The 14,932-nt window shown below is 45.3% G+C and overlaps 1 protein-coding gene and 3 long non-coding RNA genes across 4 annotated transcripts; all 4 read right to left on the reverse strand.

Annotated features, from left to right (window-relative positions):
- Positions 1–1,177: 1,177 nt before the first annotated feature.
- On the reverse strand, positions 1,178–6,453 carry LOC115541319 (zinc finger protein 271-like). Its single transcript, XM_030353009.1, has 2 exons — positions 5,863–6,453; positions 1,178–2,226 (listed from the first exon to the last, which is right to left on the reverse strand). The coding sequence occupies exons 1-2, from the start codon at positions 6,427–6,429 to the stop codon at positions 1,393–1,395; spliced, it is 1,401 nt and encodes a 466-aa protein (XP_030208869.1). The 5' UTR covers positions 6,430–6,453; the 3' UTR covers positions 1,178–1,392.
- Positions 6,454–6,746: 293 nt separating this feature from the next.
- On the reverse strand, positions 6,747–7,591 carry LOC115541335 (uncharacterized). The gene is made up of 3 exons (XR_003976335.1): positions 7,548–7,591; positions 7,303–7,366; positions 6,747–6,785 (listed from the first exon to the last, which is right to left on the reverse strand). It is a non-coding gene; the product is annotated as an uncharacterized LOC115541335 (long non-coding RNA).
- A 141-nt stretch (positions 7,592–7,732) lies between these two features.
- Positions 7,733–10,990, reverse strand: LOC115541328 (uncharacterized). The gene is made up of 3 exons (XR_003976328.1): positions 10,701–10,990; positions 10,081–10,213; positions 7,733–7,831 (listed from the first exon to the last, which is right to left on the reverse strand). It is a non-coding gene; the product is annotated as an uncharacterized LOC115541328 (long non-coding RNA).
- A 2,638-nt stretch (positions 10,991–13,628) lies between these two features.
- LOC115541325 (uncharacterized) lies at positions 13,629–14,711 on the reverse strand. Its single transcript, XR_003976325.1, has 2 exons — positions 14,407–14,711; positions 13,629–13,877 (listed from the first exon to the last, which is right to left on the reverse strand). It is a non-coding gene; the product is annotated as an uncharacterized LOC115541325 (long non-coding RNA).
- Positions 14,712–14,932: the final 221 nt, after the last annotated feature.

A 14,932-nucleotide genomic window follows, 5' to 3' on the forward strand; every position in this document is an offset into this window, starting at 1 on the left:
GAGGCAGTGAATGAAGTATTGATTAGACAGCGATTTATAAACCTTTGGAACACGCAAGACCGGTAACAATAGAAACGCCGGGTAACAAACCCGCGAAGCCCAATCCAGGGGCCTGTACTACGAAGCTCGATTAGAGGGTTAGCGAGGTATGTTGAGCTGAAAGCCTGGGTTAGCTGTACCATGAAAGTCGATCTCTTTAAGCGTCGCTGTATCACCATGGTGACTTGCGCTCGCAACCAAACCTGGTCGGGAGCAGCTTTCAGCGAGTCTACCCGGAGATCGGCTACTTATATCGGCGTGCGCAGCTTCCTAGCCCCTCCTCCGCTAATGGCGTCACCATTTGTGGGTGTTCCCATGGACCTCGACGCACTTATCGTTCAGGCGTCTCTCAGGAGACGGAGGGTTTTTCGGGACAGAACCGATCCCTTTGCATTGTCTGACGATATTCTTCATGAGAGATACAGATTCGGCATTTATTTAAGGCATTTATTTAATGGTGAAGATATTAATCAATGGCGTAAATATCGACGGTGCAACCGGTGCAGCTGCCCGGGTTCCTCATTATGCTTACCTTCCTGGACCTGCTGCTATTTAGATATATGTGGGCAGAAGGGGTTGTTGGTTGTAGCCATAACGGTAATGACAATGTCGTGGCAATATCAAGCAGAACTTTAATATACAAATTATATGAACCCTGTTTGAATAATTTGTCAATTTCAATGAATTTCTATGCATTCTCCATGGACCTAGAGATACCTCCCGCCCTCTCTAATAGAAAGGTGCTAAGATAGTTTGCATTTGCAACTGTGGCCACCTAGTTTGATAATGAGGCCAATCCAGACTTCTTTGTTGTGTAGATTCCTTTAACCGTCTTGCAGCCATGTCCACTTCACCCATATTGTGAATTGCAATTTAACTTGGTCTCTCCTCTGGCCAATCCTAAACTCCACGAAGGCCCCTCCCCCTGACCTTTGTTTCCTTTGTATTTACCCACGATGTCAACGTTTCCTATAAGAATCATGTACACCCATCGTCTCATTGACTGTATGCTTGGTAACTTCGCTGCCTGTATCTTCCCCTGATCAAGCTCTACATTCAATCAAATATTTTGCTGTCAGAAGTGTCCTAGAAATAAGTTATTCAACACGGACATCGATTAATAAAAACAGAAAGTGAATCGAAGGTACGAAGCGTTTAATCGTGATGAAAAGAAAAACTAAAAGCAGTAATTTCAACCCGATTAGAGGGTTAGCGAGGTATGTTGAGCTGAAAGCCTGGGTTAGCTGTACCATGAAAGTCGATCTCTTTAAGCGTCGCTGTATCACCATGGTGACTTGCGCTCGCAACCAAACCTGGTCGGGAGCAGCTTTCAGCGACAGACAGAGGTCTCAATCAAAGCGTCCCGTTACCCCGTGCCAAAGTGTGCTTGAGCATTTGCACACGCAAAGTGCACGGGTCGCTGTAGCTGGCGTTGCACTGCAGACACACGTAGGGCTTCTCCCCAGAGTGAGTCCTCATGTGGGTCTTCAGGTGGCTTGTCTGACTGAAGCACTTCGTGCATTGGTCACACCTGTAGGGCTTCTCCCCGGAGTGACTCCTCATGTGTTTATTCAGGTTGCCTTTCCGACTGAAGCGCTTCGTGCATTGGTCACACTTGTAGGGCTTCTCCCCGGAGTGAGTCGTCATGTGGTTCTTGAGGATGTTATTCTGACTGAAGCGCATCGTGCATTGGTCACACTTGTAGGGCTTCTCCCCAGAGTGAGTCCTCATGTGGATCTTCAGGTTGCATTTCAGACTGAAGCACTTCGTGCATTGGTCACACTTGTAGGGCTTCTCCCCGGAGTGAGTCGTCATGTGTTTATTCAGGGTGCCTTTCTCACTGAAGCACTTCGTGCATTGGTCACACTCGTAGGGCTTCTCCCCGGAGTGAGTCCTCATGTGGTCCTTCAGGTTGCTTGTCTGACTGAAGCGCTTCGTGCATTGATCACACTTGTAGGGCTTCTCCCCGGAGTGACTCCTCATGTGTTTATTCAGGGTGCCTTTCTCACTGAAGCACTTCGTGCATTGGTCACACTCGTAGGGCTTCTCCCCGGAGTGAGTCCTCATGTGGTACTTCAGGTGGCTTGTCTGACTGAAGCGCTTCGTGCATTGATCACACTTGTAGGGCTTCTCCCCGGAGTGACTCCTCATGTGTTTATTCAGGTTGCCTTTCCGACTGAAGCGCTTCTTGCATTGGTCACACTTGTAGGGCTTTTCCACCGCCAGTGGGCCCTCCCCTTGTCCGTAGACGCTCAGGATGCGCAGCTCCCCGCTGTGAATTGACATGTGGGAGGAGCCAGGGGCGTCCACACGCAGACTCTCCGAGGTGGCGCCGCGCTGCTTGCTGCAGTCTCTGATGTCATTGACGTCTTCTTCAGAGAGGAAAACAAAGCCGGAGAGAAAGTAATGGTTATAATTCATTATTTGCACAAAGGGATACAGTATGTACTATGTACACACTTGTGTGTGCATTGGAAGAATTATATTTATATTTCTTTCTAACTTCTATTTGTTGAATATGCTTTTCCCTTGTTCCCCTTGGGGGGGGTCAAGGGTCAAAGGCTCCAGCTGAGAAGGCACCACTACGTCTCCGCCTTTTAAGGATGTGGGGAGGTCATAAAGACACAACCCAGGTCATCTGTTGTTTCTGATCACCTGCTTTACCAATACTGTAGTTATATTGGGAGTCAGAGCTCATTCAGCATTCCTGACATCTGTTTGCCATGAGGAAGATGTAAATCATTCTACTATGAACTGTATAAGTAGTCGTTGTAATGCATTCATAGTGACTACACTTGAGATAAATATTTATAGTTTTCTTTTATCACAGACACATATACTGGCAGATGTTCTTTTCTTTACCTTGAAATGTTTCGACGGATATACTTCCGTCTTCATCAGAAGGTCACACGGGTGTATTAGTGTGACGCGTTCTCATCAGCTGATGTTAACGGAGACGTGATCCACCCGTCTGTTTTTTTTGACTGGTGGGCCACACCCCCAGCTGTCAGTCTACCGCCCCCAAGGACGGCACTCCAAGTATGGGAGAGCATATATGCTCCCTCGTACCGTCACACTAATACACCCGTGTGATCTTCTGATGAAGACGGAAGTATGGGTGCAATGTGTATTACTAACCTACAGCGGGCATGCCTCCACCAATATCCTCTTCATCCTTGATTGAAATGGTGTCTGGGGTCTGCTGCTTTCCACATAACGAAGGAAACACACACAAGACAATGACATTCTTTCATTTGCACAGAATTGTTGTTAATCCCCACTAACCACACTTGCCATTTTTACACTGCCAAGCTGGTTCGGTCGCGGCTTGGCACGCCATTTTATTTCACTGTTTTGCCTGTGTGAAACTGAGGGGGTCAAATACCCCTTTGTCACAGAGCCGGCTTTCTTGGTTCACTAGAGAAGGCGGGGCTGCGCACGCAGAGTACCCCCTCTTTACAAATAATTGCATACTCCTTTGCTGACACTTATTTTTATCCCGGAAAAAGCATTGTAAGAAAAGTTCTTCTGATACTTTGTCGTAGATCGCACCCTTTCCCCGTCTTCGTAAAATGCTATTTTTAACAATATTAGTGGTTCAAAAATGACGATTTGGAAGCGAAACTCAATGCCCCAAGCCAATAAATAACATGGGCGCCAAACATTGCGCCGGGTAAACGCTAATACTCGATTTTCAATGAAAACTTTGTGCTGGAGGTTTAACAGAGGAAGCCTCTCTTTTGGAGGGTGAATAAGAAGATGATTTCCAACCTGCACACTCAGCTCCTCGCGGCAGACCAGTCGCTCGCCGCGCTCCAGGCTCTTGGCCACGCTGTGGTCCGCAGACAGCGAGTTCAGGGCCTCCACTTCTGACGCGGTGAAGAGGGTGTCATGGCCGTCCACCACCAGTGGGCCCTCCCCTTTTCCGTGGACACTCAGGATCTTCAGCTCCTCGCTGCGACTGGACATGTGGGAGGAGCCTGGGCCGTCCACACCCAGACTCTCCGAGGTGGCGCCGCGCTGCGTGCTACGGTCTCCAAAGGCATCACAGTCTTCTGCAGAGGGAGAATTTTTTTTACAGAAAGAAATTGTTTTGATACACTGTATGCATAAAAGGAGGTGTGTATTTGTACACGTGAAACAAACTCTTTAAATGAATGCGTATATAACATTGACTAGGGGTGCAACGGATCACAACGCTCACGGTTCGGATCGGGTGACGGTTTTTGAGTCACGGGTCGGATCATTTTCGGGTCAACAACAACAATAAAGATAACAAGACAAATGTGACTTTTTTTTAGTTTGGTAGCAAAATACAGTTTCTGTGGTGTTTTATTTGGCATTTTGTAAATCCATTGATTTCGGTTGGGAGACTCATGCTCATTGCAAGGGGGGTTGGTTGTAGTCTTTTCGCTCGGTTCTAGCCCTACTGTTGATACAAGAAAAGACTACAACCAAACCTAAAGACGTCCGGTTCCGGTTTACGTTTCAATGGGATTTACGGAACGCCAAATAAAACACAACAGAAACTGTATTTCGCCACGATACTTGATGTTGTTAATACCGGAATTGTCCTCTAAACATGCGCTGATCACGTCAACGCACAACTTTTCTTTTTAATCAGCCGATCCGCGGATCACTTGCGTCCCGAACCGTGATGGTTGATCCGTACGGATCACGGGAAACCCGTGAACCGTTGCACCACTAACATTGACCCAGAGGGTTTAAAATGTCTACTGCAGACAGAGATTCACAGTTTTGGAGAGTCTCCTCCACCACCCTCCCATTGTCCCGTTGACTCCCGCCGGAGCCCCCCCACCCTGAGGCACCACCGCTGCAGGCTGGTGGTGCCTCGGGGCTCAGACGGGAGACAACCGCCGGCAACAATCCCTTTCTCCTCCATGTCATGGTTCATGTACTTCAGGGAGTCAAAGCCATAGTTCCTTTCCCCCCCCCCCCAATTCCTTATCAACCATGGCTGAGATAACCCCCACTACGAGTCTCGTTGTGGAAATACCAGAGACGAGAGACATGTTATGCGCCATAACACCAACAGCAGAACGGTTATCCAAATAAAGAAGTGCACCACAGTCGTGGCTCATTGTCGGGCCGAATTCTCTGGGCGGGCACAGCGGAGAAGGGGCGGTAACCTGGCCCCTTATGACGACATATGGGGCCAAAATGGTGGAGCGGTATACCTAGTGCTCGTTTTACACCTAACGCCTTTTCTAGCTACTGGGGGATCATAGGCAGGCTAGGGGAACCTTTCAATCTTAGAAAACCTCATAAAGTGACATTTTCATGCCATGGGACCTTTAAAAAAATTAATGTTTTTGCAATTGTGTAATTAATTTTCTGATAAATGCACAGAATTTTGACTTTTTACTTTACAGTGTTAGATCAGTTGGTGTTTTTTTTTTTTTAAACAGACCTGAAAAGCTGAGACCAAACTGCACTTGCTGTCTTTGAATCAGAGTTAAATCTATACACACACACACGAGGCCTCAGACATTTAAAATGTCTTCTTGAATAAATCACTTTGATTTTAAAAATACATACAAAAATTGTCTGAGTCACTGCTGATGTTTTTGGATGTATAATAAAAAATGAACTCATAAATAACAGCAACAAATTGATAAAATAAAAGCGAATTTGACAATTCCACCACTGTCTGAATTAAAATTATGATGTTGAGTTCCAGCGTGCCTTTAATATTCCCTCCATTGCAAGATGCCTTATATCATGTTAAGATTTATGTGCCACCCTATAATAATCTCTGGTCTCACCCTGGCCATCCAACTGAAAATGTTCTTGCTCCGCCACTGAGCGCTTCATGCATTGGTCGCACCCGTACGGCTTCTCGCCGGTGTAAGTCCTCACGTGGATCTTGAGCTTGGAGCTCTCTCCGAAGCGCTTTGTGCATTGTTCACATCTGGAGGCCTTCTCGTATTGGTCACACTTGAAGGGCTTCTCCCCTGAGTGAGACCTCATGTGGAGCATCAGGTAGCTTTTCCGACTGTAGTGCTTCGTGCATTGGTCACACTTGTAGGGCTTCTCCCCAGAGTGAGTTCTCATGTGGATCTTCAGGATGCCTTTCTGACTGAAGCGCTTCGTGCATTGGTCACACTTGTAGGGCTTCTCCCCAGAGTGAGTCCTCATGTGGAGCATCAGGTAGCTTTTCTGACTGAAGCGCTTCTTGCATTGGTCACACTTGTAGGGCTTTTCCCCGGAGTGAGTCCTCATGTGGCGCTTCAGGTTGCCTTTCCGACTGAAGCGCTTCTTGCATTGGTCACACTTGTAGGGCTTTTCCCCGGAGTGAGTCATCACGTGGCGCTTCAGGTGGCTTGTCCCACTGAAGCGCTTCATGCATTGGTCGCACCTGTACGGCATCTTGGCTTTCGGCTTTTTGTTGGGAATAACCTTTCCACACAAGACACCGGGCCGGCGCTTGCGGCCGCCCTGATGCCCAGTCAGCTCCTCAAGGTGGACGAGCCTCACGCTGCAGTTCAGGCTCTTGGCCACGCTATGGTCAGCGGACCGCGAGCTCAAGGCCGCGAGTTCTGACGCAGCCAAGAGGGTGTCATGGCCGTCCACCGCCAGTGGGCCCTCCCCTTGTCCGTAGACGCTCAGGATGCGCAGCTCCCTGCTGTGACTTGACATGTGGGAGGAGCCAGGGGCGTCCACACGCAGACTCTCCGAGGTGGCGCCGCGCTGCGTGCTGCAGTCTCTGATGTCATTGCCGTCTCCTTCAGTGAAGAAAACAAAGACAGAGAGAAAGGAAAGGTTTTAATTCATTATTTGCACAAAGGGATACAGTATGTACTGTGTACTGTGTGTATTGGAAGAATTATATTTTGACATTCTTTCTTTCCAACGTCTTTTTGTTTATTATGCATTTCCCTTGTCCCCCTTGGGGGGGTCAAGGGTCAAAGGCTCCAGCTGAGAAGGCACCGCTACGTTTCCGCCTTTCAAGGATGTGGGGAGGTCATCAAGACACAACCCAGGTCATCTGTGGTTTCCTGTCAGCCGTTTTACCAATACTGTAGTTATACTGGGAGTCAGAGCTCATTCACCATTCCTGACATCTGCCATGAAGAAGATGTAAATCATTCTACCATGGACTGTATAGTCCTCGTGTTTTAGCAGGGCTCTGGTCATGATGCTTTTCAAAAGAGGACCAGGCTTTAAAGTGCAAGTAGAATTGAGTACATTCTCAGTTGATCCAGGTCGTATGCTTGCAAAGATGCAATGTGTTTTACTAACCTACAGCAGGACTGCCTCCACAAATATCCTCTTCATCCTTGATTGAAAAGGTGTCTGGGGTCTGCTGCTTTCCACATAAAGAAGGAAACACACACAAGACACTCTTTAATTTGCACAGAATAGTTGTTAATCCCCCACTTACGACACATTGAATCATAATGGTGTTATATATCCAAGAGTGTATGCTGGAGTTGTAACAGAGGAAGCCTCTCTTTTGGATGCTGAATGAGAAGATGATTTCCAACCTGCACACTCAGCTCCTCGCGGCAGACCAGCCGCTCGCCGCGCTCCAGGCTCTTGGCCGCGCTGTGGTCCGCAGACAGCGAGTTCAGGGCCTCCACTTCAGACGCGGTGAAGAGGGTGTCATGGCCATCCGTCGCCAAAGGGCCCTCCCCTTTTCCGTAGACGCTCAGGATCTTCAGCTCCCCGCTGTGACTGGACATGTGGGAGGAGCCAGGGGCGTCCACACCCAGACTCTCTGAGGTGGCGCCGCGCTGCTTGCTACAATCCCCAAAGGCATCGCAGTCTTCTGCAGAGGGAGAAAAAAGACAATAAAGAGTAATTGTTTTGATACATTATTTGCATAAAAGGAGGAAGTGTGTATTTGTACACGTGAAAGGAACTATTTCAATGTAAGTGTATGCAACATTGACCCAGAGGGTTTAAAATGTGTCCTGCAGACACAGATTCACACTTTTGGAGAGGGACATCTCCTCCAGCACCCTCCTCCCTAGACTCAAAGCTCAAGCGGGTGACCAGTTGGAGGAAACTCAACGAACACCAGCGCAAAATGATCTGAGCACAACATGATATGCGAGACAAGCGCAATTACTCCATTTTAACAATAACAAGTGACAACGTGTCCTTCCCTGTAAGCTGATCAGCTGACATATACAGGTGCTGGTCAAATTATTAGAATATCATGAAAAAGTTGATTTATTTCAGTAATTATATTCAGAACGTGAAACTTACATATTATATCAATTCATTACACACAGAGTGATATATTTGAAATGTTTATTTCTTTTAATTTGGATGATTAGTACTGACAATTACTGAAAATCCCAAATTCAGTATCTCAGAAAATTAGAATATTAGTTACGACTAGTACAAAAAATGATTTTTTAGAAATGTGGGCCAACTGAAAAGTATTAACATGGAAAGTTTCAGCATGTATGGCAATCAATACTTAGTTGCAGCTCCTTTTGCCTGAATTGCTGCAGCAATACGGCGTGGCATGGAGTCGACCAGTCTGTTGCACTCCTCAGGTGTTATGAGAGCCCAGGTTGCTTTAATAGTGGCCTTCAGCTCTTCAGCATTGTTGGGTCTGGCATCTCGCATCTTCCGCTTCACAATACCCCATAGGTTTTCTATGGGGTTAAGGTCAGGTGAGTTTGCAGGCCAATCAAGAAGAGGGATACCATGGTCCTTAAACCAGGTACTGGTAGATTTGGCACTGTGTGCAGTTGCCAAGTCATGTTGGAAAATGAAATCGTCACCTCCATAAAGTTGGTCCGCGGCAGGCAGCATAAAGTGTTCTAAAACTTCCTGGTAGACTGCTGCATTGACCCTGGACCTCAGGAAACACAGTGGACCAACAGCAGCAGATGACATGGCACCCCAGACCATTACTGACTGTGGAAATTTTACACTGGACTTCAGGCAACGTGGATTCTGTGCCTCTCCTGTCTTCCTCCAGACTCTGGGACCTTGATTTCCAAAGGAGATACAAAATTTACTTTCATCTGAAAACATAACTTTGGACCACTCAGCAGCAGTCCAGTCCTTTTTGTTTTGAGCCCAGGCGAGACGCTTTTGACGTTGTCTCTTATTCAAGAGTGGCTTTACACGAGGAATGCGACAGCTGAAGCCCATATCTTGCATACGTCGGTGTGTGGTGCTTCTTGAAGCACTGACTCCAGCTACAGTCCACTCTTTGTGGATCTCCCCCACATTTTTGAATCGGTTTTGTTTGACAATCCTCTCCAGGGCGCGTTTATCCCTCTTGCTTGTACACTCTTTTCTACCACATCTTTTTCTTCCCTTCGCCTCTCTATTAATGTGCTTGGACACAGAGCTCTGGGAACATCCAACCTCTTTGGCAATGACCTTTTGTGTCTTGCCCTCCTTCTTTAAAGTATCAATGGTCATCTTTTGGACAGTTGTCAAGTCAGCAGTCTTCCCCATGATTGTGTGTCATACAGAATCAAAACGAGTGACCATTTAAAGGCTTTTCCAGGTGTTTTGAGTTAGTTAGCTAATTAGAGTGTGGCACCAGGTGTCTTCAATATCTGACCTTTTCACCATATTCTAATTTTCTGAGATGTTGAATTTAGGGTTTTCATTGGTTGTCAGCTATAATCATCTTCTTTTTGGCAAAAAACACTTATAATGTATCAGTCTGTTTGGAATGAATGTATACATTCTACAGGTTTGACTTTCTAAATGGAATTAATGAAATAAATCAACTTTTTCATGATATTCTAATAATATGACCAGCACCTGTATACATCGTGAATTCATTGATGTTTGAGAATGATAAACCAGCTCATGTGGCATCTGTCTTGAAACCCTTCTGGGCTCTTGACTGATTTAATCTATGAAATGCAACTCCCAAGTTTGACTCGTGTTTTATCAGGGCGCTGGTCATGATGCTTTTCCAAAGAGGACCAGGCCTTTTAGCGCAGGTAGAATCTAGCATCAGCCTAGCCCTAGAATCTATGCTGCCTCGAATCTACCACATCAAAAGTATATGTACTCAAGTTTGAAAGTACACACCTTCACTTTTAAAATGGGGCTGCAAAGTCTTTAAGGATAGCTGTGTGCCTACAGTAGGCGTTTCCAGGTGGTCTGTCTGGCAGGCAACATCCCTTGAGGGAGGCTGCTGAATGTAAGCACTTGATGAGCTGGCCTGTGTAGAGACAACAAGGTCAAAATAGGACTCAATTCATTACTTTGTATATATTCCAGGTGCCTGTTGTAAGAAGATATAAGATAAGAAAGTTAAGTGAATTGCATTAGCCTAACATCATTTATTCGTTTACAAAATGTATGCATCTTAAAAGCTAATATCACTATCTCAATACAATGACTTCAAGCTCTGCAAAAATCTGCTTATAACCCTTTGATTTGAATCAGGTGATCCCCCTGGTTTTCAGAGGTGCACACTCATTCAGAACGGTGATCCAAATCACAAAGAGGTGGAAAACACTCGCGTTACTGTTCGTGCGTGTGTGTGTGTGTGTGTGTGTGTGCACAAATACCTGATGCCATCTACCTTTACATTACCAACAGTAACTGGGCTGTGCTGTACAGCCATTGCTTCACCAACATTATAATGCTAACTAGGTAACCATATACAGTAAAGCAACACAATGATATGGCATTAGTTAACTTACATTTTCGAGGTTTGTAGCTGAGCCATGGAGAGTTGGTACTGATCCAGACTTGATTCTCAGACGTTGAGCAAGTCCAGCTCTGTATTGGCCCAAGTTGAGGAAGCAGTCGTCAGTGAAATGTTTGGCGCAGACGGACGCATTTCCAGAAACAATAAAATTAATCCACTGGTTCTTCAGAGGCTCGGATGAAGGAACTAAAAATACAGTTTTGTGTTCATTTGAGCATTCAAACACTGAGCAACTGCCATGCTTCGCTCGTTTGTGAGCCATGTTGTCATCCTCTTCTTCTTCTGAATTTATTGGCGGCTTGCAAAACGATATGGAGCATTACCGCCACCTACTGTTTGGTTTGGAGATTCTTCTTCTTCTTCTTCTTCTTCTTCTTCTTCTTCTTCTTCTTCTTCTTCTTCTAATTCAACTTAATTTCTTTAAGATTCAATATCAGTTCCCTTCTCTCAGCATCATATTTTTGACAATTATAAAGCATAACATGTTCTAAAGTTTCTTCTTCATTACAATATTCACATCTTCCCGGATTGTGTTTTCCTATTTTAAATAATGTAGGCCTACTGTTTAATCTTGCATGAACAAAGCCTAACCTGGATATTATTGTTTCCTCTTTCCGGGTTCTCCCCGTGCTTCTCATCACGCATACTTTTCTTTGAATTCTGTGTAACCACCTTCCTTTTCTCTCTTCTTCCCGCTGCTTTTGCCACCTTTCTTCCAATTAATAGGCTACTTGATTGAAGATTTAATTTCCGTTTTATTAAAGGGAACCATGATGTCAATATGATTCCTTTTCGTTGCTTCCTTTGCACATTTGTCAGCTACTTCATTTCCTTTGATTCCTATATGCGCCGGTATATTATACTTAGTCCCATCATTTGAATTTTATGTACCGTAATGTTTGCTGCATTTCCATTAAAACATCTGGTCTTCCCTCTGATTTGTTATTACTTCAAGCTGATTAATGAAGAACTGGATTCAGAGCATATTACATATCAAAGGTCTCACCTCTTCAACCCATTGTAATGCGAACAAATTTACCGTCATCTCTCCTGCATACACCAACAGTCCATCACTGATTCGTTTGGAAATTTTAATGCTGAACTCTGGAACCGAATTTGTTAGCCGAGTTCTTTGTAGCATCTGTATAAATTAGATCCCAACTATAATAGTTACTATCTATATATGTCTTTATTACTTGTGGGTGTAAAATAAATTCCTTATATTTGTTCTTTTTGTCAAGCAATGTGAGATCACCAATAGGATCAGAAATTATCCATGGATGTATTACTGAGAGTGGTACCCTTGGACGAATATTTATTTCATTAACATCAAGTTATTTTGCTTTCTGCTCAATTATTTATCCAAAACTTTTTGTTTCTCTTCTCTTTTTCCCAACATTGTTTCAGTATATCTTGTATCGGATGATCTTCATTTTGACCTTTTAAATTAACCCAGTAGTTTACAGATAGCTGTGTTTTCCTTAATTCCAGTGGCATTTCTCCCATTTCCACTCGTAATGCTGATGTTGCGGTCGTTCAAATAGCACATGAGAATAGTCTCAAAGCCTGATTTTTAATATTATCCAACCTTTTCAGAGATGCGTTTGCTGCAGATCCAAACTCTATGCAACCAGAATCTAATACTGATCTGGGGCCGTATTCACAAAGGATCTTAGGGCTAAAAGTAGGTCCTAACTGGCGAATTTAGGAGTAACTCCTAAAAATAATGGGCGTGTCACTCTTAAATTTAGGACTCCTAACTTTTTTCACTAAGAGCAATTCACAAAGTATTTTAGGCCTAAAAGTAGCAGCCAAGTCCAGGAGAGCTTAAAAGTCCTCAAGAGGACTCCTAACTCAGTAAGACCTATTCACAAAGAATCGTAAATGCCTGCGAGACGAAATGTTAGGGTATTAAACTTGTTGTGGAGTTAATCGCAATGCAATAACATCCAGACTAACAGGAATAATCAGATTAGTCCCGAAATAAAATGTTTGGCCACACTACGTTATTTAGCAACAGGGGAAATGCAACTTTGCAATGCCGACGATTTAAAAATATCGCAACCATCAGTCAGCCGTGCCATAAACTTTCCTTTGGACATTCAACAATTACACAGGATCAAAGCCAACTTGATGGCAATTGCAGGTATGCCCGGTGTGGTCGGTGCTATTGACGGGACGCACATAAAAATAATTTCGCCATCAAAAGACGAGGACGTGTTCGTCAATAGGAAGAAAGTGCATTCCATCAACACGCAGGTTGTTTTTGATGCAAATTTGAACATAGCCTACTGGATGTTGTTGCAAAGTGGCCTGGATCTTCAGCTACCCATGATTCGCGCATTTTAATGGGGAGCGGTCTGAGGCAGCTTTTTGAGATGTACCAGTTGGGTGTCACTTGCTGGGAGACAGTGACTATCCATGCAAGACGTGGCTCTAGACACCCTACCTCAATCCACAACCGGGAGCACAGTTAAAGTATAACATGTAAGTGATTACACATATTACGCTTAGTCCTACGTGTAAAACACATCGTATTGGCTCTTTGACGCCTTTTATTTGTTGAATCCATATTTATTATTGTTCACTGATTTCTTCCATACATGCTAGAGCACACAATTACACGAAATGTTGTGGAGAGAGGAATTGGGCAGATGAAACGTTGGTTCATGTCCTCCACGCCAAAATACGCCTCACCCCAGAGAGGGCAAGCACAGTCATTACTGTATGTGCCATTCTACACAACCTCTGCAAGCGGAGGAACATTCCACAGCCAGACGATGATGACGATGACGATGACGATGACGATGACGATCAACATGACAATGAATTTGGCCGTGTGGAACCGAGTGGAAAGGCATTTAGGGATCACTTTGAAGACACATTTTAGGTAAACACCTTGGCACAAATCAGTCAACACTTGTGTAGTTCATGACATTTATTTTCTTTTAAATTTTACGTATTGTTATTGTTTGCTTTCTTTCTCTCTTGAACATGCAGGCTACACCGCCTACCATCGCCGGTGGGCCCTCCTCTTGTCCGTAGACGCTCAGGATCCGCAGCTCCCCGCTGTGACTTGACATGTGGGAGGAGCCAGGGGCGTCCACACGCAGACTCTCCGAGGTGGCGCCGCGCTGCGTGCTGCGGTCTCTAATGTCACTGCCGTCTCCTTCAGTGAAGAAAACAAAGACGGAGAGAAAGTAAAGGCTTTAATTCCTTATTTGCACAAAGGGATACAGTATGTACTATGTACTGTGTGTATTGGAAGAATTATATTTTGACATTCTTTCTTTCTAACTTCTATTTGTTGATTCATGCATTTCCCTTGTCCCCCTTGGGGGGGGGGGTCAAGGGTCAAAGGCTCCTACTGAGAAGGCACCGCTACGTCTCCGCTTTTAAGGATGTGGGGAGGTCATAAAGACACAACCCAGGTCATCTGTTGTTTCCCATCACCCGTTTTACCAACACTGTAGTTATATTGGGAGTCAGAGCTCATTCACCATTCCTGACACCTGTTTGCCATGAAGAAGATGTAAATCATTCTACCATGGACTGTATATGTAGTCCTCTTGTTTTAGCAGGGCTCTGGTCAATATGCTTTTCAAAAGAGGCCCAGGCTTTAAAGTGCAAGTAGAATTGAGTACATTCTCAGTTGATTCAGGTCGTTTGCTTGCATAGATGCAATGTGTTTTACTAACCTACAGCGGGACTGCCTCCACCAATATCCTCTTCATCCTTGATTGAAATGGTGTCTGGAGTCTGCTGCTTTCCACATAAAGAAGGAAACACACACAAGACACTCTCTCATTTGCACAGAATAGTTGTTAATCCCCACTTACGACACATTGAATCATAAAGGTGTTATATATCCAAGAGTGTGTGCTGGAGTTGAAACAGAGGAAGCCTATCGTTTGGATGGTGAACAACAAGATGATTTCCAACCTGCACACTCAGCTCCTCGTGGCAGACCAGCCGCTCGCCGCGCTCCAGGCTCTTGGCCGCGCTGTGGTCCGCAGACAGCGAGTTCAGGGCCTCCACTTCTGACGCGGTGAAGAGGGTGACATGGCCGTCCTCCGCCAGTGGGCCCTCCCCTTTACCGTAGACGCTCAGGATCATCAGCTCCCCGCTGTGACTGGACATGTGGGAGGAGCCAGGGCCGTCCACACCCAGACTCTCTGAGGTGGCGCCGCGCTGCGGGCTACGGTCTCTGAAGGCATCGCAGTC

Source organism: Gadus morhua, chromosome 4, assembly GCF_902167405.1.
Source record: "Gadus morhua chromosome 4, gadMor3.0, whole genome shotgun sequence".
NCBI lineage: Eukaryota > Metazoa > Chordata > Actinopteri > Gadiformes > Gadidae > Gadus > Gadus morhua.